The 23416-nt window shown below is 32.6% G+C and overlaps 3 protein-coding genes across 4 annotated transcripts; all 3 read right to left on the bottom strand.

The window, feature by feature from the left end:
* Positions 1–1861: 1861 nt before the first annotated feature.
* On the bottom strand, positions 1862–2617 carry LOC107029722 (ubiquitin-conjugating enzyme E2 7-like). Its single transcript, XM_015231165.2, has one exon. The coding sequence runs from the start codon at positions 2549–2551 to the stop codon at positions 2048–2050; it is 504 nt and encodes a 167-aa protein (XP_015086651.1). The 5' UTR covers positions 2552–2617; the 3' UTR covers positions 1862–2047.
* A 936-nt stretch (positions 2618–3553) lies between these two features.
* Positions 3554–15320, bottom strand: LOC107029362 (general transcription factor 3C polypeptide 2). Of its 2 annotated transcripts, XM_015230756.2 has the most exons (15): positions 14921–15320; positions 14582–14708; positions 14449–14489; positions 13252–13345; positions 11493–12484; positions 9672–9803; positions 8978–9050; positions 8618–8657; positions 8308–8380; positions 7862–7927; positions 6538–6618; positions 6281–6453; positions 5796–5842; positions 4275–4494; positions 3554–4170 (listed from the first exon to the last, which is right to left on the bottom strand). In XM_015230756.2, exons 1-15 carry the CDS (start codon positions 15208–15210, stop codon positions 3902–3904), a joined length of 2718 nt encoding a protein of 905 aa, XP_015086242.1. In that variant the 5' UTR covers positions 15211–15320; the 3' UTR covers positions 3554–3901. The 2 variants fall into 2 exon arrangements, with proteins under 2 accessions (XP_015086242.1, XP_027767583.1); XM_027911782.1 differs by lacking the exons at positions 14449–14489; positions 14582–14708; positions 14921–15320 and adding an exon at positions 13733–14021.
* A 1171-nt stretch (positions 15321–16491) lies between these two features.
* LOC107029919 (cytochrome P450 94C1-like) lies at positions 16492–17634 on the bottom strand. The gene has a single exon (XM_015231355.2). It carries the CDS (start codon positions 17632–17634, stop codon positions 16645–16647), a length of 990 nt encoding a protein of 329 aa, XP_015086841.2. The 3' UTR covers positions 16492–16644.
* Positions 17635–23416: the final 5782 nt, after the last annotated feature.

Genomic DNA, 23416 nt, shown 5'->3' with positions numbered 1-23416 from the left:
CCATAAAAGTAAAGGACATTTTGATACATTTGACATAAATTTAATTTAGAATTATAAGACTAAAAAATCTTCTTTTTTTCTTAAACTTCGTTCTAAGTTAAACTAGATCATTCTTTTTTAAATGAAAAGAATATAAAATAAAACGAAAATAGTATATATAAAAAGGTGGGAAAAGGTGGGGTGGGGGTGGGGGGCGGGGTTGTGTGTAATTAATACCTCCCATTTATTAGAGCACGGGTAGATTTGACGGTAAAACATACAATTAATACCTTTTTTAGGTTTCCAAGACGATACACAATACTAATGGTACAAATATAACGTAGGAAATTGAATATTACGCCTTTTTGATGCGAATTCAAGTTTTGAAATTTATAGATTTTACATCTCATTATTCCATGTATTAACTATGGTACATCTTTTTTACAAGCATACAAATATTTCAAAAAGGAACCAACATAAACATCGAAATAATTTAGATGAATGCCTACAAGATAAATTTGATAACTAAGATAATAATCACCAAAGGTTGTGATAGGTTCTCATCTTATTTGTGCATTCGTGATGAAAATGGAATTTGATCATATTATTTGGAGTTTTTTGTCCAACAATATTTATTTTATTAATAATGATAAATGACATGAAATTTTATAATCGCCGGTCTGTCATAGGGTGCGGTGAATTCATTCTCGGGCCTTGTACACACCACCATCACACCATGGGAGTTGGACATACCCAAGTCAGGCTAGTGATTGGAGTAAAGTCGTAACAAATGTAACTTGGATCACCAATACAAATTGTTGGGTATTTTGGTTTTGATTGCTTTCCCACCCAAAAACAAAAAGAAGGAGCTACGTCTGAGTTAACCTTGGAGATAGATGATGAGGGTTACCCAAAAAGAAGTGAGCTATGTGCCATGTCCTGCCACCATTCCAGTCAAATTTTGCATCTGGAGAGGAGTGGAGAGGCTTGCGGAAAATTCTAGAACTCCAAAACTCCAAGTCCATGACACATGTCTGAGTTAAAACTGAAGATGCTACGGCTAAGTTAAGCTCAGAGATAGAAGTCTTCTTTCCTTTCTTATTCTCGATGATGAAGTAAGACCAATCTCATGAGCTGATTATCTTAGATTAATGGACTCCAATCAATCATTCATCATAGTAGATAAAAAATCTATCAGAAGAAATTTTCTACTAGTAAGGTTTACTTAGGTTGCCCAGGATCATCAATCACCAAAATTCTCAGAAAACTTGGGTTATGAGAAGAGAAAATGATTCTCAGAAAACACGCGTTGAATGTTATATACCTGTTCATCTACAATCTAATGTCAGATTCCTAAAACTGTTTATCTAGAATTATTGGATAGCCTAACACAAACTGTGCTATCTATCCTAATCCTACTGAGGAAGGAGGCTACGAATCGCTATCAGATCAACAACTCATGAAATACTGTAGATAGTTTTGGTGCTAAGTTATGATAGCAGCAGATTCAGAACAAAAGATAACAAACTAAAGATTTCACTGTGAAGAAGCAAAATGCCAACATTCTCAAATCTAAAGGATGTTGATGATCGATCAAACAATGCCTTCCGTTTACTCGCCCGTCTTGGATGATTTTACGATATGGATCAAGTGATCATGGAACAAAGCAATTGTTAATTTCAACAAGAAGATCAATATATATAGCAACACAATAATCTCATGCTTGGCATCATTCATGATCATAACATTATCAAACATCAATGCAACTAAATGTCGAATCAACAAACATAAAACTCATATTCAAAATTTGATTTTGAAATTTGTTGATTCGACATTTAGTTGCATTCAGAATAATAAGTGTTTGATATGATTTCAATTCGCGTTTCGAATAAATAAGCAATTAAAATTGCAGAAAAAGCAAAAACTATAATTCAACAATATCAAAACACAATCTAATAAGCAAAAACCATAATTTTTTAGCCAATTTTCAGCAATTTTGTTAATTTAGATACCTAAAAGAAAACGAGAAAAAAAATTCCTTGCAAGTTAAGTAAAGTAAAGTTTTTGCTCACAACATCTCTTGTGATTGCCTCACGCATCTCTTCACCTTCTTCACAAATTCCGCCCTATTATCCCTCCATTCCTTAGCCGCATCAACATTCGCCGGAGATTCATCGTTCGGACTGGTAAGCATCGAAATTATACTCAGCATAATACTCTCCACCGTATGAACCGGCGTCCACCGCTCACTCGCTAGCTCATAATGATTCGGATCGTCACCTGGCGGATGAAGAATCGATATACAAACCCTACCGTCAGAATAAACATTCGGATGCCAGATCTCCGTTGTGAATTTCACCGTCGGTGGATTGTTAGGGTAATCCGTCGGAAAACTCATTGTAGCGTTGAAAAATCCGCCGTCGAATAAAGTTTCCGGTGGACCGATGATTGAGATACTCCATTCAAAAACGTTGTTCTCGTCGACTAAACCGGCGGAAAAGCCGTCGACGGGATGACGGTTTAGGTCTTTGAGCTGTTTTTGGAGGAGAAGAGCGGCTTGCGAAGAAGCCATTATTATTATTTTTGTTTTTATTTTTAACAGAGAAAAGAGTTTTTCTATTTGTGAGATTTGTTTCTCTATAAGGGGTATATATATAGGGATTTTTATTTCCTTTTTTTTTTTTGTGTAATTATTTTTTAATTATTATTATTTTAATTAATTTAGGAGTGGGAGTTCGTGAATAACTGGAAGACGGAAGGTTGAAAAAAAAAGGAGAAATAATTATTGGGTTAAATATTTCCTAGTTTATATTAAATTATATTGATTTCTTAATTTTCCAAATTTGTGTTTATGGTTAATTTTTAAGTTGCGTTATAGTGAATATTCCAAAAAAAAAAAAATTCTTAGCTAAAATATGTAGTTTCTAGTTAAATTATTTTTTCTTATAGAACGGTAAGTTCTTTTTTTTTTTTTAGAGGGATGTAAAAGAAATTTTGTGTAGCATATATAAATCGAGTAATAATATTGTAATTTGGGAAAATTTGGAGAACTACTAATTGTTATAGAAACATTGTACTTGATCGATTATTTTGAATATGATTTATGTTATGTTAGTTTAAATACCTTTTTATAATAGTGTTCTTCTACGATAATAGTGTTTTTTGATTGATTTTTTTTAGTAAATCAAGAGTTTATCGGACAATTATACACGTATAATTTATGTTGGTACATTGATTAAGAGTGATTATATATCTTTGAACTGTGTGTTGGTCTGAGTAAGTGAAAAGTCAGCCGAACTTAAATATCAAAAGAGGCGAGTAGAAGCAATTCTTGAGAGTGAATATTTTCTCTTGAAATTGATAATATAAATAACAATATTAATAACATACTCAGTGAAAAGAGGTCAAAAAGGGTAAACGTTTACAAACATTATCATTATCCTGTAAAGATAGAGAGAGTGTTTTCTAAAGACCCACGACTCAAGTATAGAAGGAGACAGTAAAGAAAAGATAGTAAATAGTAACAAAAAAACGGTGCAAAATCTACCAAAAGAAAACAAAAATAACAACAAAATAATGTGATAATCAATTACAAACATACTAGGATATATTATTGAAAACAAGCATAAACAAAGGAGTACTATTTATTGAAAACAAGAACTACTATAGAACACTAGTACAATGGCAAAAGCCAACCACCCTAAGCAAGACAATCCTGCGCTATCCACTTACTGATTAATCCTAATATGTGTCCTCCATACCTTCAGAGTTTATAAATATCGAATGCTCAATAAACTCTAAATAATTCTCTTGAAATTGCTAATATACACACAACATAAGGGGATAACTTAATACTAATACTAATACTAGTACAAGCTTACAATCTACATCTCCTCCCCTTGTAGTTAGTTACTCAAACAGTTTATAAATCAATCTGTTGACAGCGCACCAGCCCCGCAGCTCCTCCGTAGCATAGCCATCTCTCACTGCCTTTGTTCATATTCCATCTTATCCGGTGGATCGACAAAATTTTGGGAGGTAACTTTTCAAATTTCTGTCTCAATCGTGTTGCTTCTTCTTCAGCAGCTTCCGGTTTCTTGCTCGTGGATTTTGTTTTAGTTTTGGATGATTGAGATGCTAACTCATCATCTGATCCTCCTTCAACGTTTGGATCATTGCCGTAACATAGAGCTTCAAGATGAAAAGACGCAACCATGCTCAGGAAGGGTATCGTGGAGTTATTGAGTTAGCAAAATTGGTAAAATGAGAATTAGTAGAGCAGTGCAATATGTTACCCAGGGGTTGTTCATCTGATTGTTCTATCATTCGTTTGTCCTGACCATGAGGAGATCTTGGGATAGCATCACGCCATTGTTTCCCTGAGCAGATCATTCTGAAGGGAGTATTTGGCACTGGAGTAACGACGCTGATACCTGATTCATCCTCGGAAAATGATCCACAGAGAAAATGTGGTGCACGAGTTCTCAAGGGATCATTGTACATTTTGCTAGCCATCTGAATATAATGGTAATATGAATAAGGTCTCTGATTGGACAGGCATACCGTTTACATCTAAAATAATACATACTTGAAGGAAATCACACCAAGCATATCATCATTAAAGAAAAGTACCACTGAGTGTACGAGGCTACATTGAATAGTCGAGAGACCAGGCTGCCGAATGAGAAACAGGGCTACTGCAGCTGTTAAAGCTAGCAGATTGTATTGAAAGAGTGAAGCATTTGAAAATTCTACACAAAATGTGAGACTAATGTTGGGCGTACACCGTGCATTTTCATACTCACAAAGTGCTTTATTAATTGTGCAGACTCTCATTTTGGACTTGACTTCTTCAAATATAAGAGCAGAGGAACCTTTAATATAGGTATATCAAGAGAAACTTGACACAGAAACTTCTAAGATGTTTGGAGGTGAAAATCAAGGGTTTGAAACTGGAAGAGTTAAAAGATGCCACGAAAGCTGCGCCCTTAGAGTATATGATCACATTAAGGAAAAGAATCAAAGTGATATATACATATATATATAGCGAGAGAGAATAAACAGAGAAAGGCTTGTTGACTTCGTGATGCTGAAAGGATTTGTCAATAAATGTGGCTTATACAGAGGGAATTGGACGAGTGGTTGAAAGTTGCAGAGGAGACCAGTTGTTATTCAAGAGGGAATGCATACATGTATCTTGTAAGATCAGATTTTACCATATCTTTCTTTCATTTTCATGTTTATTGATGGATACAGTGGAAATCAAAACATTAGAAATATACAGTATCCTGAACTTCTTCTTTGATAAGTAAAAAATTCTGAACATGGTTATACTGATGCAATGTCTCATCTTGTGTTAGAACTAAGGCAGCAAGGGATTGAAACGGAATTCTCTAACAGACCCTTTTACAGTTAAATCATAAAGTTCCTGTACTCTCATATCAATGAGAACAAGTGATTCATGACGGGGTTGTAGGGGTTAAATTTTAACTAAAAAGGAAAAAAAGAAAAGGCAGATTATGGTACTACATGGAGAAATATTGTCGATCCAGGCAAGTTAATTGAAAGCATGGATGTCGGTGTCAATGGACAATTTATCTTTTAAAATGTCCTCCTCCTCAAGGGAACTGTATAGATTTCATTATGTTTTACCATGAACTTCTTTAGTATATCTTCTCTATCCCTTTTCCAGATATCTATGACCACAGTAACAATGTCAACCAGACCCTTCCGAATATTTCATTACAAAGAAAAATATAGCAGGAAAAACCATTAAAAGAACAGTTTTAACAAAAATCATCTTAAACAGTACACACCTGAAACCGAGCAGCTGTACCATCTACCCCACAGTATGCAACCATGCCTACAGCTCACAAAAAAGTTTAAACAAGCATATAAGTTTAGAATTCAAGGAAAATGAAACTTTAACTGTCGATATCAAATATGTATTCCAGACGCACAACGCGCCCACCCACAACACCCAAGGCCTTAGAGTTAAGCTGATCCTTAGTCGCCATCCAAGCTGTGCAACTATGCATAGAGAGTTAAGACTGCATACCCTTCTCTTCTACCCACCCCCTGGATCATTCCCCCTCAGCTAGAACAAAAGGTAAAAGTTGTAAACACAAAGCTCATGAATAATGTATATGCTACCCCTTGTTTTCCCACAAAAACTCATTATGCAAATGCTTATTGCTTATTTGATCACAGACGAACATCTCACTTTGATACTACCTAAATCTATGTAAGAAGTAAGATCTTTGCAGATGGAAAAAATAATAAATATTTGAAAAGTTGAAACCTGTTATTCGAGAAGCTTGCACACTCCATATCCCAAGTCGAGACCGAGTGAAACTATGAAATCCCTGTTGTTTAGTTCCAACTAAAAGGTTTCCTGTGACAGGTGCATCATATGCAGCCTTCGGCAAGCCAAGGATCTTTAGTGTCCCATCATCACATGATATTACAATAAATCTATGAACATTAACAAATTCAATTTAGATATGAACGTGAAAAATAGATATCAAAATCAAATTCATTAGCAGGATATGCTCATACCTTGGCTCTGGCAACCAGTCCACACTACATATATGAACTCCCGAGCCTACATGATACTCCCGCAACGGACGGAAGGGGTCCCTGTAAGAAATACAAGGTACGATATTAAGAAAAAGAAAAAAGATATGTGTATACCCACACACACACACATTTATAAAGGCAAATACAACAAGCAACTGGCATGGGCTTTGCAACCTTAATATTGCTTGAAAGTCCCTTTTCAAAATGAATCCAACTGCAGATTTTGTATACCAGAGTTGACCACTAAGTTGTAACGATGTCTGCCTTATGATGCAATTTAGCAAAGGAAAAAGAAAGTACTCTTCATACCCTCATAATCTGAGGATAAAAATTTTCAAGAAACAGTCGGCAGTCCATAAAAATTATCAGTGCACGAGCATATAACCAAATAATGGGTTTTCATCAGAAACTACAGCAAAGCAATATAAACAGGCCATATTCCATTGCAGAATACTGCTTGAGCCCGCACTATGTATAGTTCACAGAAGTATGTTGAGCCCTGGGACTTGACATATAATGCAGAATAAAGCTTACACACACACACACATATATACACAAACCTAAGTTGCTTGGACTCGGGTGCGGTTGTTCGATACGGGTGCGGATCCAGAGATCAGATCCTTCCTGATCTAATTTTAAATTTTTGAGATTCTGAGATATGGATCCATGTATGAATACGGGTGTCGGGATTCGCCTAAAAATAATTAAAATATCTAAAAATAGAGTTATAAAACCAAAATATGAGATATTATGAGGAGAACATGAAGTGAATCTTGGAATGAGAATAAAGGAAAAGGAGTGACATAGATTCCTACATAGAAGGTACTCCATTTTCTTCAATTTCACCTTAGCTTTTGTATTGATTACAAAAATCATTAAAACTGTCCAGATTTTCCCCATCGATTTTGGTCAAAGTACCCAAAATCGGATCCCACACGCACACCCATGTCGTGTCGACACGGGTGCGGCACCAAAAGTGAAGAGTCTGAGCAACTTAGATACAAACTAATCAAAATCAAACATAATTTCTCGTCAAGAGAAAAGGACACACAATAAATCACGGAAAAGGAAAAAAAACTTGCAACTCTTTTATTGAAAAAGCATTGGCGCTCAAGAGACTAAGAGGGCAGTTAGTGGGAATAAATACAGAAGAATGTGTATGGATTACTTCAAATCATTATGTACCTCTTCTGCTCTTGCTTTTCTTTCAGCAGGATGAAAATAGAAAGGTATAATTAGCAAGGAGAAAAGTCATAATGATAGAGACTATCAAAGGACATAAACCATATCGAAACAAGCTTACCTTAAGTCCCAAAATTTCAGCCCCTTGTCACCTGCTACGATGATAATATTTGTATTCCCGGAATCACTGCATACAACATTGTATCAAGTAGGCCAATCAGTGAACTAGACAAAATACAAGAGAAGCTTAGACAGTCACTACATACTCACTATGTTAATCATACTGTTGAAAAAACTAAAATTCTTGAACCATTAAAAAATAGTTGGCACTGAAAGATACACATCAAAACAATCCCCTTCGTGCTGATTCACCCTAGAACTTTCATAGTCCGACTTATGCGAAACAAATTACAAGCCACAATACCTAAGTAGACACAAACTGTACCAGTTACAGGATGATGCAATTAATGCTGCTTTATGAAAACCTAAAAGCAACATGGCCTTTATTTTAGGTTACCATATAGATTGCTTTTGGAAATGACATCTAGTAAGTTTAGCACAACAAACCTTTCCAATGGTGCCCAGGAAAGCGCCCGAATACGACCTGTATCTGCCTTGAAGCAAAGCAAAGGCCTCGTGTCTGCAGGCAAAAGGACTGTAACATGAAATCACAAATGTACAAAAAGCACTATTATATGACTTGAGAAAAGTCTTTCCTGAAGAAGGATGTGACTCAAACTTCAAAAACGAAACAGCATTCAAGTTATGTTGCATAATTAGAACAAGTTAAAAGAGGATTAAGCGAACAAAATTGCCACCTCACTAAGTTGAAACTCATGAAACCAAAGAAAAGCACAATACAGAAGTTAATTAATACCTTTAGATGAATTATTGGCTGAAAACTTCCACAAGGCAACCTATCCAAAAGCACCTATCAGTTTTACAATGCTAAATAGTAAAAGTCTAGCAGACTCACTCTCAACCTTTTGTAAGTACTCAAAATGCATTTCACATGAACAAGATATTGATTAGAGATATAATGAGATTGTTATGCTTTGCAGCAGCATGGCTTCAAGTTTTTCAAATAAGTTTAAGACATGTCGGACAAACAGACTCTAACAATTAACATTTGAATCAGGTACTTGGGTTCAGAGATGCTACTGAATTAACCATTGCCTGTAGGACTATTTTGAAAAAACAAAGGAAAACGAGAAGAAAATTAAATTAGAGCCAGTACCACTCCATCATGACATCCACCGAGAATCATATCATGCGGAGGTGACGCAGACCACTCCACTGTTAACGGAATGCTACAAGAGATATAGAAACAACAAGAGAGGTTACTTTAAGAGAGAGTGAAAGATCATGTAGAAAAAGAATAAGCTTAACAGTAATAAACAAGTTGCACCCTAAGGAAAATGTTAAACTTGTGATACAAACAAATTTAAAGTCAAGAAGCTATCATGCCCAATATCCAATATGGGTTCTATAAGAATAAAGTTCTTAGGGAGTGGAACTACTAGCAAATATGGTTATGCACATATCATACAAGATGACAAAGTTAAGAGTGCATAATGCTCAACCAATACAGAGAGATGCTGCTCGTCTACTGTGAAGTTTTAACACTTGAATAAGTGTGAACTTTAAAGTCTACAACCCCATATCCGTCACTAATCTGAATCATGAAAATCTATTAGAATGGTACTGTTCCAAAAAATTTCCTCATCTTAGTTCACCATATGACTCATAATCCCAGCTTCAACAAGACAAAGATTGTTCAGTCTACAAATCATAAAGAAAGGAACGCAAATGCAGAAAGTAAAACTTCTTTAAAAATCAAATGTACAAATCATAGTAAATGTCACAGCAAAAAACATTTTGAACCGTCAAATAGAACAGTACGAGCAATTGAACTCTGAGCACTAAACTACCTTTGCCCATCACAGCCCTTAAGCATTGAACATCTGAATACAGGTTGTAATTTCAGGAAACGCGGGTCAGTACCCTTCTTTTGAACAGAAGGATAAATAGCTTTAATAGTATGAGGAAAAGGAACCTCCCACCTGCATTAGATGATAAGGGTTATGAGATTGCCTAATCATAAATCATAGATGATCAGGCATTTATGGTGGGAGAAAGGCGGAACGCAAGATGCTGTACAAAACTAAAACAAGTAACAATGAGGAAGAACAAGGTATGTAAACAATCATGACTGACTATACTTCCATTTATGACTAATAAATTGGTCCATTTCATGGTGATAGAGGTGTAACTGAATCAAAGTCACTTCCTCAGGCCAATACTTTTAAGGCCTTCAAACATTTAAGAAATTACTCCAAGCTGAGCCTTGTTGGTGCTATTTAACATCCATGCGTCTAAGTAATAATCAAAATGGACTAGACTACTGCAGCTTACAAAGTCAATGACTTTACCGTATTCTACTTTCGTCCTCCAAAACTATGGAAATTCATCAAAAGTGAAATTTCCAAGTCTTCAGCCATATATAAAGATCACGGCATACAACATGGACGTTAACTCAAGTTTTATATGAAGATCTGTCGAACTTTAACAGATTATTCCAAATTGCAAACAGATGGCTGAAGCTAAGATTGGCAAGAAGTGTTAAAAATAACAGAAAAAGTAAGAAGCAGATCAAAGAAACATCTCAAACTCCTCAACTCATGTGTACAAAAGCATTATACACTTTGGCATGGGGAAGGAACTTGACACAAGAATATTTGAACAAGGCTGAGTGACACAAAAGAAATAGAGAAGAAGAAGGAACTCAAGAGCAGAATTAGAATGATGAGGACTTCAAAATTAAATGAACAAAGGTTCAAGAGAGAGACTGACCTGAAGAGATGGTTGGAAATGTCTCAATTGATCACCTAATCTTTCAGAGGCTCCATGAGCATCTACCAACAGTATAAGGAGATGGTATTCTGGGATATTGGTTTTAATAGCAACTGGGTTAGGTTGTTTTACAAACTAATATAAGAGGTGTATTTTTACATGAGACCTTAATGTAATACTAGGTGATAGATCTTTAAAGGTGATACTGCATTTAAAGCATCTTTTTAATTTATTTTTTGTAGGGGTGCTTTTATAGCCTCATTATAATTATTTTTTATAGTAAACTATGCCAAAATTTTAAGTTCAGTATGTATTTGGATAACATGAAACCAGATATTTTCTCTGTATTAAATTTGATATAAATATCAAGTTGCACTCTCATGTTCAGATTAGGAGGTGCAAAGCAGAAAGCGCCGAGCACTGACAATTCAGCAATAAGTATTTACAAAGGGAGGCAAAGAAGAGAACATCATTTTCAGATTTTTTCTTTTGAAGTGCATCTACAAAGCTTTTTCCTTTCTGATCTCTAGAAATTAGCAGGGGTCCATATATATGCCTTGTAGAGTGGAGGAAAGGAAAACAGAAAACTTTCATGTGTTATGTCTTTGTTGGTTTCCATAACCTGCGTAACAAAGGAAATGATTCAAAATGGCACTTGGAATGGGTTTAGTTTAATTCACATTCACAGCTCCATTCTGCTTCACTGTCATCATTGAAGCTCTTAATAGGTTATAAAATCAGTGGCCTTAGATATTTCCAATTTCAAAACTAAGGTGTTACTGACAAACCAATTGCATCATGTGGATTCATTCTGTTCTAAATCCCATCAGGAATCCAGAGAAAAATAGATTTCCCATGAAAGTTATATATAAGAGAGAAAACTTAAAGGGAGAACTTACACTTCTAAAGTTCCATTTCCCAGTATCACAGCAAGATAACCCATTCTGTGTCTGGAGACATCATAGTGATTTGAAGGCCTCCATTTAATATCCCGAGCTATTTTTCCATTGTGAGCTAAACACAGCACCATTCTAGGTAGAGAAACATCCGTTGGTATGTCCTGCAGTACATCAGAACCATTCTCATCAAGCCGTGAGAAATGAATGTCATGGCTCTCAGGTGATTGGGACATGTTGGGAGATTCTTCATGCATTTCTTGTGTTAGCATTGGCAAGGGGAAGGTAGGATTATGAGTTTGGTTTTCCATTCCTTCTTTTTCTTTTTTTCTTCTCTTTGTGGAGGCACCACTCTCACTGGACCCTGCTGATACAAGACGATTGCTAGTATATGCCTGGGAACTCACAGCTGGAGACTCTTCAGCAACATCTTGTGTTAGCGGAATCACACCAGATTTCTCAGTTTGTCCTTTCAATGTTGCCTTGTTTCTCACTCCAGTTAAAGGAGAATCTAGAGATGCCGCATTAATACATCTTTCTTGACTCAGCCCAATATCTACTTGGGCTTTATTCATATTTCCACAAGACAAATCTACAGAAAGTTCTGTTGATTGCAGCGACCACTCTATAGCAAGAGGTTGTAAACTGTGGTCTTCACTATCTCTATCACCTAAAGATTCAGTAACAGGCTTCTTTCTCGGTCTTCCTCTTGGATTTTGTGGTCTAGATGCTTTTGCCTGGACTGCTTTACCAGGGTTCTTTTTTGGTCTTCCTCTTGGTTTTTGAGGTCCAGATACTTCTCCCGTACCTGCTTCACTTCTTGTCAAATTTCTATATGTTTTTTTGTTAACCTGAGCAAGATAATCTTCTTTCACAATTATATCTTTTTGAATGAGATCTGGCAGGCACCATATCTGAATTACACCTCTGCCTGTAAGTGAGGCATCAGTCTTGTGATATGATGAATCAGGAGGATGAGGAGCAATTGCGACAAACTACAGAATCAATTGAAAAAGCAAGAAATCAATATGGATCATATCTGAGTAAGTGTGCTTGATTTAATTATTTTAAAGAAAAAAACAGATAAAGACATGACCTTTCTTGATCAAGTAAAATCAACATGAGACACTCAGTACATAATGAGTAAAAGTTAGAAACACCAAAATAGTTACATTTGACTGATTAAGTTGATTCCATTGGGCCGTTAATACTGCTCAAGACATAATAACTTTTAATGAGTAAGCCATCGTATTACATGACACACCGAAAACAGCAGCATTTCATTAGCTTTTTAAAGCAATTGAAGAGAGGAAGAATCAAACAGTTCAGGGACAAATCAAGCAAAATTCCCCTCTGCTACTGTAACTCGACGATAAGACCTATCAGTACTTTGTCCCACTCTTTAGCCAGATTTTGTCTTACATAGTTACCTTAATATGTTTCATGACAAACCAAGATTAGCTCTCATTCTCTGTGGTAACCAACTGCATCTCAAATAAACAATAATGAATGCTGAATATCTGCTCAGAATAGTCAATTTTTTATGACAAATTTCAATATACAGTTCATCAATTAATATGCTCTCTAGAACAGAAGAGAAGGTACAAGGAAAAGGAAATGGAGATGAGACAGACTTGTCCATTTGACATCATTGATTTTTTAGACAGACTTGTCCATTTGACATCATTGATTTTGTTTCTTTTTTTTTTTCTTTTGAGGAGAATAAACAAAGGATCAAGAAGTAGATTTATAAGAGCAGTACCTCACTTTTCATAGGAGCATCCCTATTTTCATGAGCTTGGGGACACCAGTCCATCCCCCATGCTAGACCTCCAACATACATCACAAAATCTTTGCTGCAAAAGATACAGTATAGACACCAGACTAAATCATTTTGCAAACAAATCTATAAATAAATTGATCAGTGTGTAACCAACAGCCCAGCAGAGTCTAGTCCAAAATATTTAAGATATCATAAGCACTATCTGTAACACAACAATTATGAGAAAAAGCATGAAAGGGAAAAACAGTTACAAAAATTCAATGTTCAGAAAAGAGATTTAATAAACAACTCTAGTACTATGAAACAAGGAGAGAAGAAGACTTCTGGATAAAAAGATTCTGGATTAACAAGTAGTCAATCTCCCACACTATATGTTGATGACACATTGCATTTATGTGAATCAAGTAGCTGGAAAATCAGAAGATAGACAAGAGCTTGAAGCCAATTTGTAGGACCATACCGCAGAGCATCATGTGATCTGAAACAGTATTGCAAGATAATGTTTCAGACTTCTGTAACAGTGATCTGAAATTTGTTGGTTAAAAGAAGGGATTTTTTGGATAAGAAAGGCACTGAAACAATGGATAGAATTGCAGATTAAAGAGGAGGTGCTTCTGAAACAACTATTGGAAAGAAAGTTTAGCCGACAAAATTGTCACCAGAAGAGGCATGGTTCCACATGTAGTGGCCAAAATGGTCACTAGAAAAAGTCACCATTGGTAAAACATAGAAAAGAAAGAAAGCTTTAGAGCGGTAGGATGCATAAGCCTACTTCCCATTAATTGGAGGCTACGTAATTCTTTACCAAGATCATGCCTTTTTTTCATAAGAAAGGTAAAGATTTAATTGGAAAGTACCAAGAAGGTACATAAAAGAGTACATCAGTGAACACAGTCATAACTTTTTATTGACTGATGGAATAACAATGTAGAATAGAAGTGCCACATTGAACGGTGAAACATGAACATCTGACTATATTCACGGACATAACTTGCTCTTTCACCGTGTCCATCAAGACTAGAATACATGGAAAGATGTTTTTGTCTCGGCTAGAAATTGAACCTAAGACCTCATGATGCTCAACCCACTTTTGTTGACCCCTAGGCCACACCACATTACTCCATTTAAACTCATCTCATGTAAATATTTACAAAATAAAATGACAACTTTGACTACCTCGATTTTTCGGGTACTGGCTGCTCATTCACCAACTGCTTCTGCAACAAATCAGCTTATCTCATCAGAACTAGTTCCAAGTCCAGAAAAAACAATAAACATCAAAATTCAGCTAAATATCAAATAAATGTACCTTTGGAACTTCCGCAGAAGAGAATTGAGGCAAACTTATTTCACCAATCACATCTTTTCCTTTTGAACTCTCGTTCTCACAAGCAAATTTAACTTCTCTTGTTTTGTACTTGAGAAATCTCCATTCTCTGCATGTCTCGACATAATTTACATCAAAAAAATTCAAATTCAGCATATATTAGCACGAAAAAAAGAAACAATTTTTCGACTTACATTAGATAATGGAGGAAGCTAAGCTACTAATCTCAGCTTTAAAATTACATGAAATTAATAAATTTCCACATCACAAATAAATTCATGCAGTTTGAGTAATTCAAATAAATTTTATTTTTCAACTTACGTTAAGAATGTGATTGAGGAAGCTAAGCGATTAAGCTCAGTTCGATCAGTATCGTCAATTTCTGGTACACCGGTGAGCTTAGAAATTATATCAACTGCTTTAAAGTGATTCTCTACTGAATAATCGAACAATGAGACTGGAATCCCGGACGAACACTTACCGCCGGCAACTTTTTCCGGCGCGGTGGCGTGAGATTCAGGAACAATGTTGTCGGATTTTGGTTGTGATTTTCTCTTCTGCTTACACCGCTTCAATTCGGCGGCGACTGAAAAATCGTCGCCGGTTTCCATGACTGTTGTTGATTTTGGTGTTAACTGTAACAAAATAGCGCGCGCCAGAAAATCGGCGTCGGATTTTTGGGGATTTTTTTTTTGCTGCTGGGGATCGAACCCTCGTTTTGTTGAATATGTAACAAAGCAATAGAGTTGAAAATTTATATATTTTATTAGGTCTCGAGTTCAAGTCCTTTTGGTATCGTCTTTATTTGTCGGAGTATTCAACGTAGGAAACTTAGTGTATTTTACATCGATTTTTGAGTTATGACTTATAAGTCATAACTTATAACATAGTATGATTTTTGATTTATTTTGATTTTATTTAAATATTATAAACTCTTTTTAATTTTATTCGAACACTTTATTCAAAAGTTATTTTGACTTTAAAACGCCTAAAATAAGTTAATTTAAATGGACATTTAGTTGGTCTCCAATTCAAATATACACCGTTGAAATACCAACAAAAAATTAGTTTACAAATTTAGTCAAAAATAAATAAATAAATATAGATACGATTTCAGAAATAGCAAAGATAATAGATATTACAGGCTCTATGGTTAAAGTTTTGGTAACTATGCTCCATTATTACTATAATTATTTTTGTTATAGAGGTTGCGGTTTGTATATTTCGTTTGTCGTTTGTATATTTGACTTGCAGATATACAAACATGATAAAAATACACAAATTGAAATTGTGATTTGTTTATTTCACTTGCGAATATTCAAAACGTCATTTGTATATTTCGTTTGTCGATATATAAACGTGATAATTTATTATGTTATTAAATGGGCTAATATCTAAGTTGGGCCTTCAGGATGTAATTGGCTATCAAATCACAAACTTTGCTCACTTCAGTTTTGGTCATAGATAATGAACTAGAAAATTGAGTTTTTGAACTTCTATTTAAATATTTATTATATTTGAGAAAAAAAATAAAATTTTGCAAGTGAAAGTCACAAAAATTGGTCTTTTATGGCCTAATAAATATTCGAAGATAAATTTTAAAATCTACTCTCAAAATCTACGGTTAAATGCTAACTTAATCTGTTGATGTGTGCTTCGTATCAACTAAATATAATGTAACAAGTGGTATGATTAATTAATTAATTAATTAATTAAATTAAAAGTAGCAAGATTAAATCTTCCGAAAATATATTCTCGTGCAGATTGAATCTCTGCAGAGAAATTATAAAATTATTTAATGTGCTAATTAAACTGAGGTTATACACTAATTAGGTAGATATTTTATATAATAGTGAAAGGAATAAAATTTTCATAAAAATAGTAGAACCACATTTTATGAAATTGATAATAATGTCATCCCATAAAAAGCCAATACTAGCCAAAAGGGGAAAAATATTATGCCCTTCATTACATGAAAGGTACAATAATTTAAAAAAAAAAAAAATTACATTTGTCCACAAGCAAAAACATGTTTAATTTCAAGATTAAGTACTATTAATTTCTCTCACAAATACTGGCAAACCGCCACGAAACGAGGCGGTTAGGCCAGGAGAGAATCGAGGAATGTGGTGGGATGGATGAGCTAATTCGACGTGAAATCGTCGGAAGAATGAAAGAGTCATACTTTTAAGCTCAACAATAGACATTTCTTTACCCAAACAAACCCTAACCCCAGCTTGAAAAACTGGATACTTAAAAGGATTTTCGTCGATAAAAACACCGTCTTTATTAATCCATCTCTCTGGCTTGAATTCTAAACAATCGACGCCCCATAATTCTTCCATTCTTCCCATAGCATAAGGATGATAAGTAACCCTAGTTCCCTTTTTAACAGAAGTCCCATCAGGTAGAAAATCATCATCCAAACAAAACTTAGAGTCAAATTGTATTGGAGGATAAAGTCTCATACTCTCATAAACACATGCTTGCATATAATGAAGTTCTCTCAATTGTTCACAACTTGTAAGTTGTTGATTTAGTCCAACAACTTCATTATTGATTGCTTTTTTCAACTTCCTTTCACTTCCTATGTTGAAAAATCTCTTGATTTTCCATACTTTTGGAGACACATGCATAGCTCTTTGAGCTGATAATTGTGATGCTAAGTCAAAGGAAATAGCAAATTGTGAAATTGGAAGTGATAATTCTAAACACTTTGGATCTAATCCAAAGGAAAATCTACAAATACTATCAAAAGAAAATCTTCTAAAAACATCTTGTAAATCCAAGACAATCTCATCTTTACTATTAGCTACACAAGCTAATAATGGGATAAGTCTATTTTGGATTTCATTGTTCATTACGTCAAATGCAAATGATTTTATTGAATTTCGTCTAAGTTCAAGACTAGCCATTTTCCTCTGAAATCTCCATAAATCTCCATCCACATTGAAGATACCTTTACCAAGAAAATCACCTAAGATAGTTGAGAAATTCTTCCCTTTTGGAAAATTATCAAATCTTGTTTTGAGCATGTATTCGACATTTTTAGGGTTCGCGGTGATGGTGTTACCAAGAACATGGATGTGTATGGTTCTAGTAGGGGATTTTTGGAGAAGATGAGTATACCAATCACATAAATTAGTGAATTGAGGGTACCAACTTGATGTCATGTAACATTGACAAATTTCACATTTGCATAAAAACTTTAGTCTAATAAAATAGCAAAGGAGAAATAACAAGGAGGAAAAAGAGATGATAAAGAGAAGAAAGATAAAGAAATTAGTAGAGGCCATGGATGAAGAAAATACAAAGCCAATTAGACAAGAAAGGGATATATATATATATGTGATCAACTTGATCTTATTTATTGTAATTAATTAAATGACTGATGTGATGCAACATCATCTTTGCTATACAGTGGGTGGCAAATGGACGGATTGGATTAAATTTGGGCAGATTGAAAATGGATCAACATAAAATGAGTAATAATTTAATTCGTCAAAATTTAATATGAGTAAAAATAGATTGAATAATAAATAAGTTCGGTAAAACAGTAGTTTATCCATATTTACGTATATTCTCATGAATAAATAGTAGTATATTTAAAAATTCAATATGGAGAAAATATTTTAGTTTCTTTTTAGATGAAAAATGCTGAAAATATTTCATGTAGTTTTATTGTATCACAAAAGTAAAAAAAAAAAAAAGCCATAACTTTTTCAATATAAAATAAATTTATGTAATAACAAGGGGAGAATATTTTAATACCAAAGTAAATAAATATTTGCATTTTAGGACTAAAACATGTTTAATGCACTTTAAGCAATGTCACTACGAAAAACTAATACATGATTTGTTTATTTTACACTATTATTTATTATTCAATATAAAATCAAACAAATAAAAAAAGATAATTATAATTAAGAAAAGAAATGTAGATTTAAAGTATATATTTTTGGAGGGCCAATGACTTCATTTTTTCAATTATAGAGAAAAATAATTAGTTCTATAGAAGAACATAGAAAGGAAGAGAAGTTACAATTTTATTTTGGTGATATCATAATGAGTGAATAAAAGTTAGAAGCTTAACCGATCTGGTCATATTTTATCCATAGTTTATCCATATTTAAATAGGTTGAATATGTGTATCGACCCATATTTACTCATGTAAAAAAATCACTCACGCAACTCAATAATTACGAACGAATTATCAAAATATGAGCTCATTTTGCCAGCATTACTAAGAAGTCTATTCAAGATTCTCCGCATACTATTTTAGAAAAGACTATACATATATAATAATAAAACAAAAGAAAAGAAAATATAGCACCCCTCCCACCAAAAGAAGAAGTGAAATTAATATATTATCATCTGAAAATTAATTATAAATAATTTTTAATGAAAAATAAGATATAGACACAAAAATAAATTATAATGAGTGCAACCATATGTTTATTATTTATTATATAGTGTATATAAGTCAAATTCATATTAGTTGGAGCGCACAATTAATATGTGCATATTTTCTTTTTCTGTTTTAATAATAATTACTAATGATAGCACGTGCTATTATTCTTCATAAATAGGATTATAACCTAAAGTTTTTTTTTTAATGAAAAATATTAGGTAATACATGACTCAGCAAGTGTTGTTTATTAATGGGGGCATATTATTATGTTCCATTAAATTCAATAATCTAAACTTAAAAAAGTTAAGCAAAATATTGTTGTTTATACTTTATTTATAGGCATTTTTAGTACTCTACTCAACAACTAATCCTTTGTTGCATATTTCATAAAATAATATTTTATTTATCTGTTTCAAGGTTTAGTTTTATAAAATAATGAATAAAAAATATTTAATGATCTTAATTAAATATATGTATAACAAATTAGAATATGTTCTTATTAGAATCTTTTTGGTTAGTAAGAGTAATATATACTCTGACTCTACAACATATAATATATATGGTACTATTGGTTCAATGTTATATTTTGTTACGATTTTTGTTAGATTTTAACGTAATTTCTGTTATATAAGTAAAAATATATTTTTTGAATCTTGTAATTATATATATATATGTATATATAAAAAGAAATAGCTACGATTTTTTAAAATTAGAAATATCTGTCATCATTACATCGTTAAAGAGAATCAGCGATGGATTTTCTGTTTAGTTACGTAAGTTGTTGTTACTAATTTATCTTCTTTTAAAATTTGTAGTCGGTGTGTGGTCTCAAATTAAATATGTCATATCATTCCTACAAGCGAGTGTTATTAAAGGGGAAACAAACGAAAATATTTGAAATTTAAAAGTTATTGAAATATAGAAAGTACACGTTTTTTTATAATCCAAATAAAAAAATAAAAGAAAAAGACATTTAAATTAAAACGAATCGAATAATTTAGTTTGGACCACCCTTTAGCTAGTAATTTCTTAAGTACACGGAAATAATTATATATAGTACTTGATTTATTAATGACAACTAGGTATCAACAAAAAAAAAAATCTAGAATGATTATTGGGTCCAATATTTCACACAATCAACTTTGTGATAACGAAAATCACAATTGCTCGAAAAAAAAAATCGATTTTAATATAATATTTTATGACATGTAAATATAGTAATTTTTATTTGATTTTATACATACGTTTAGAAAATTTGTTAAATATCTATAAATATTTGAATTGAATCTAATTTGAGATTATTATAAATATTTTTAAATCTTAAATACGTCTCTGACCAATGCATATGTATATCTTTGTGGATATATATTGATGATGATTATTTTTAGGAAAGGGATTGATGAACATATTTGAAAGCATGTTTATTACTTTAATTAGTTGTAATTGGGTGAAACAGGTAGATGGTCCATTATGTTTGGCTAAATTAATTAGTAGCTAACTAAAAATTAAATTATTGATTACAAAGTTTCTCCAACTCAATAATAAAATAAATTTAAATCAATTCAATAGCAGATAATTAACGATTTTGAGTTTAAATTTTAAATTAAAGATATTATTAATGAGGAACGCTTCTCCCTTTAGTGATATATAATTCGATACCTTTAAATAATTAAAATGTATCTCTTTCATTTCTTACATAAAAAAATATAAAATATTTGAACGATTCTTACTCTCAGCATGAAGTATTTAACATTACAGGTCTCACAGAACACGTAAGTAATTAAACGATGTAAAATTAATATATAGTTTTGAAAATTTGTGAATATTTATAAGTGATTGGATTAAAAATGCATGTTTCAATTAGTACTTGAAGGTTAAATGCACTTAGTCAGAAATTACAAAGATTAAAATTATAATTTATTAATAATGGAAGGATAAAAATGCAATTAAGAAAACAACCCGGCCAACTTGTTTTTAATTTATATTAATAGCATATCATTATCTATAATAAAATAAAAACATAATTTTAACTTTCTCGAATAAATAATTGTTGAATTATATAATTAATATTTTCAGATTAAATTATGTAGTTTCATTAGATTTCAGGAGGCATGTTGTCGACAAATGTTGGGTTTAGTTTATTATATTTAATTTAAAACTATATAATATAATGGTAAGAACGTGCAATGATCCCTATAAAAAAAAAAGTTTTATATATTGATGTGCCTAAACACATATTTTATTTTGGGCTGATCATAAATAATTCATTCAATTGTTAATTTAGATTATTTTATTTTATTTTGTTCAAATAAAAATCCAATTCGTATATTTAATATCACTACTATATAATTAAGAGAAAATTGTATATAATAGCAAACTAATAACCTAAAATAAATGGAGTAGTTAGGATTTGATTTAATTGTGCTCCATAGCAAACGTTTGCAAAAAAATTGTCAGGCGCCTCTCTCTCAAATATCTCGCTCGCTCGCTTCCTCACTTTTTATACAAACACAAGTGTATAAAAATTATTTTTAATTGTATAAAGCAGAGAAAATTGTATTACATATAATTTTGTTCCCCTCTCTCCCCTCTTTCAGATCTCGCTCGCCACTCTCCCAAATCTCGCTTGCCACCCTCGCCTTTCTCACTTATACAAACAAAAGCGAAATGTATAAACTGAGTTTCTGTTTGTATAAAGCGTGAGAAAATTGTATAAATACATATAATTTTGTTCCCCTCTCTCCCCTCTTTCAGATCTCGCTCGCCACTCTCCCAAATCTCGCTTGCCACCCTCGCCTTTTCACTTATACAAACAAAAGCGAAATGTATAAACTGAGTTTCTGTTTGTATAAAGCGTGAGAAAATTGTATATACACATGCAAGTACATATATTTTCGTCCTATACACTTATAATTATACAATAAAAATACTCCTCTGCTAGTTTCTTTTGCCTTTCTCTCTTTCTCGTTTTATACGATTTTCAAATTGTATCTAATTTCTCTCTTTCTCGTTTTATACAATTCGATTCAATTGTATATTCCTTGTCAAGACTCTTTTGTCTTTCTCTCTTTCTCATTTATACAAATTCAAATTGTATATAATCGTTCTATACACTTATAATAATACAATTCGTTTTATACACTTCGTTTTTATACAGTTCTCTGTCCAAGTGTTTTTCTCTTTCTTGTTTTATACACTTCGTTTTATATAATTTGCTTTAACTGTATATGCATAGCGAATTATACAGTTTCTATGTTTGCTATGGAGCGCAATTATGCGAACTTTGCTATAGCATACAAATATAAATTTTTTTATTTGCTATATGTGAAAGTTGCCCTATAATTAATATTATGAAAGTGAAAATTAATTTGAACTACACGAGAGAAAAAAAAAGGATAATAGGAGTAATAGGTAACTTGTGACTTATACATACTTATATATGATCGAATGAATTCATCTGAATCTCACTCGATGAAAAATATTAATATTTATATATAATTAAATTATTTTTTAGTTATGTATAACAAATGTCAAATTTTTTTCGATAAGTTCGTGTGTTTACTTTATCAAATTTTTAAATCTTTAATTAAAAATCTTAGCTCTTCCACTGATTATATTGAATCCTTTGCAAACAATTATTAATTAAAATGGCTACCTCATATGTATTTAAACGAAAATATCATATTATCTAGTGGAACCTAGAAGATTTAAAATCCTTATATAATGAGAAGATAATAATGTGAGAGCACCACCACACCATTCGTAAATATTAGGATTTGTTAAATGTATTACGAAATTCATAATTGAAGTAATTATATCGTTAAACTAATTATTATTATTTTTTAGGAAAAGAGTCAAAAATACCTCTAACTTTGGTTTATAGTTTAATTTTATCCTTGCTGTTAAAATTAAGTTCATTTTATCCCTCCCATTACTAATTTCACCAAAATTACCCCTCATTTGACAGAATCCCTAAAATTGACCTAAATTATCCAAAAAAAAATTTTAAAAAACCGATTCTCTATTTTAAACCTAATGCCCTGACCCATCTAGAGAATAATTCATTCCTCTTTTACCCATTCTCTCAAATTTTTTCAAATAACTTCTTCTCCATTGTTCTTCACCATATAGGGAGTCGACGAAACCTGGCGGAAGTTATATGGAGCTCAACTTTGATAAGATTTATCGTAAGGTTGTTGAAGGTGAATTGGATAGAATGGGTAAAAGGGGAATGAGTTATTCTTTAGATGGGTCGGCGTATTGGAATCTTTTTTTAAAAAAAGAAAATCGGATAATTTAGCTTAATTTTGGGATTTCTATCAGTTAAGGGATAATTTTGATGAAATTAGTGATGAAAAAAATAAAATTAACTTCATTTTAACAGCGAAAGATAAAAATAAACTATA

Source organism: Solanum pennellii, chromosome 9 (genome assembly GCF_001406875.1).
Source record: "Solanum pennellii chromosome 9, SPENNV200".
Taxonomy (NCBI): domain Eukaryota; kingdom Viridiplantae; phylum Streptophyta; class Magnoliopsida; order Solanales; family Solanaceae; genus Solanum; species Solanum pennellii.
The sequence above is the reverse complement of the archived record's forward strand: the minus strand, read 5'-3'. Positions and strand labels throughout refer to the sequence as shown.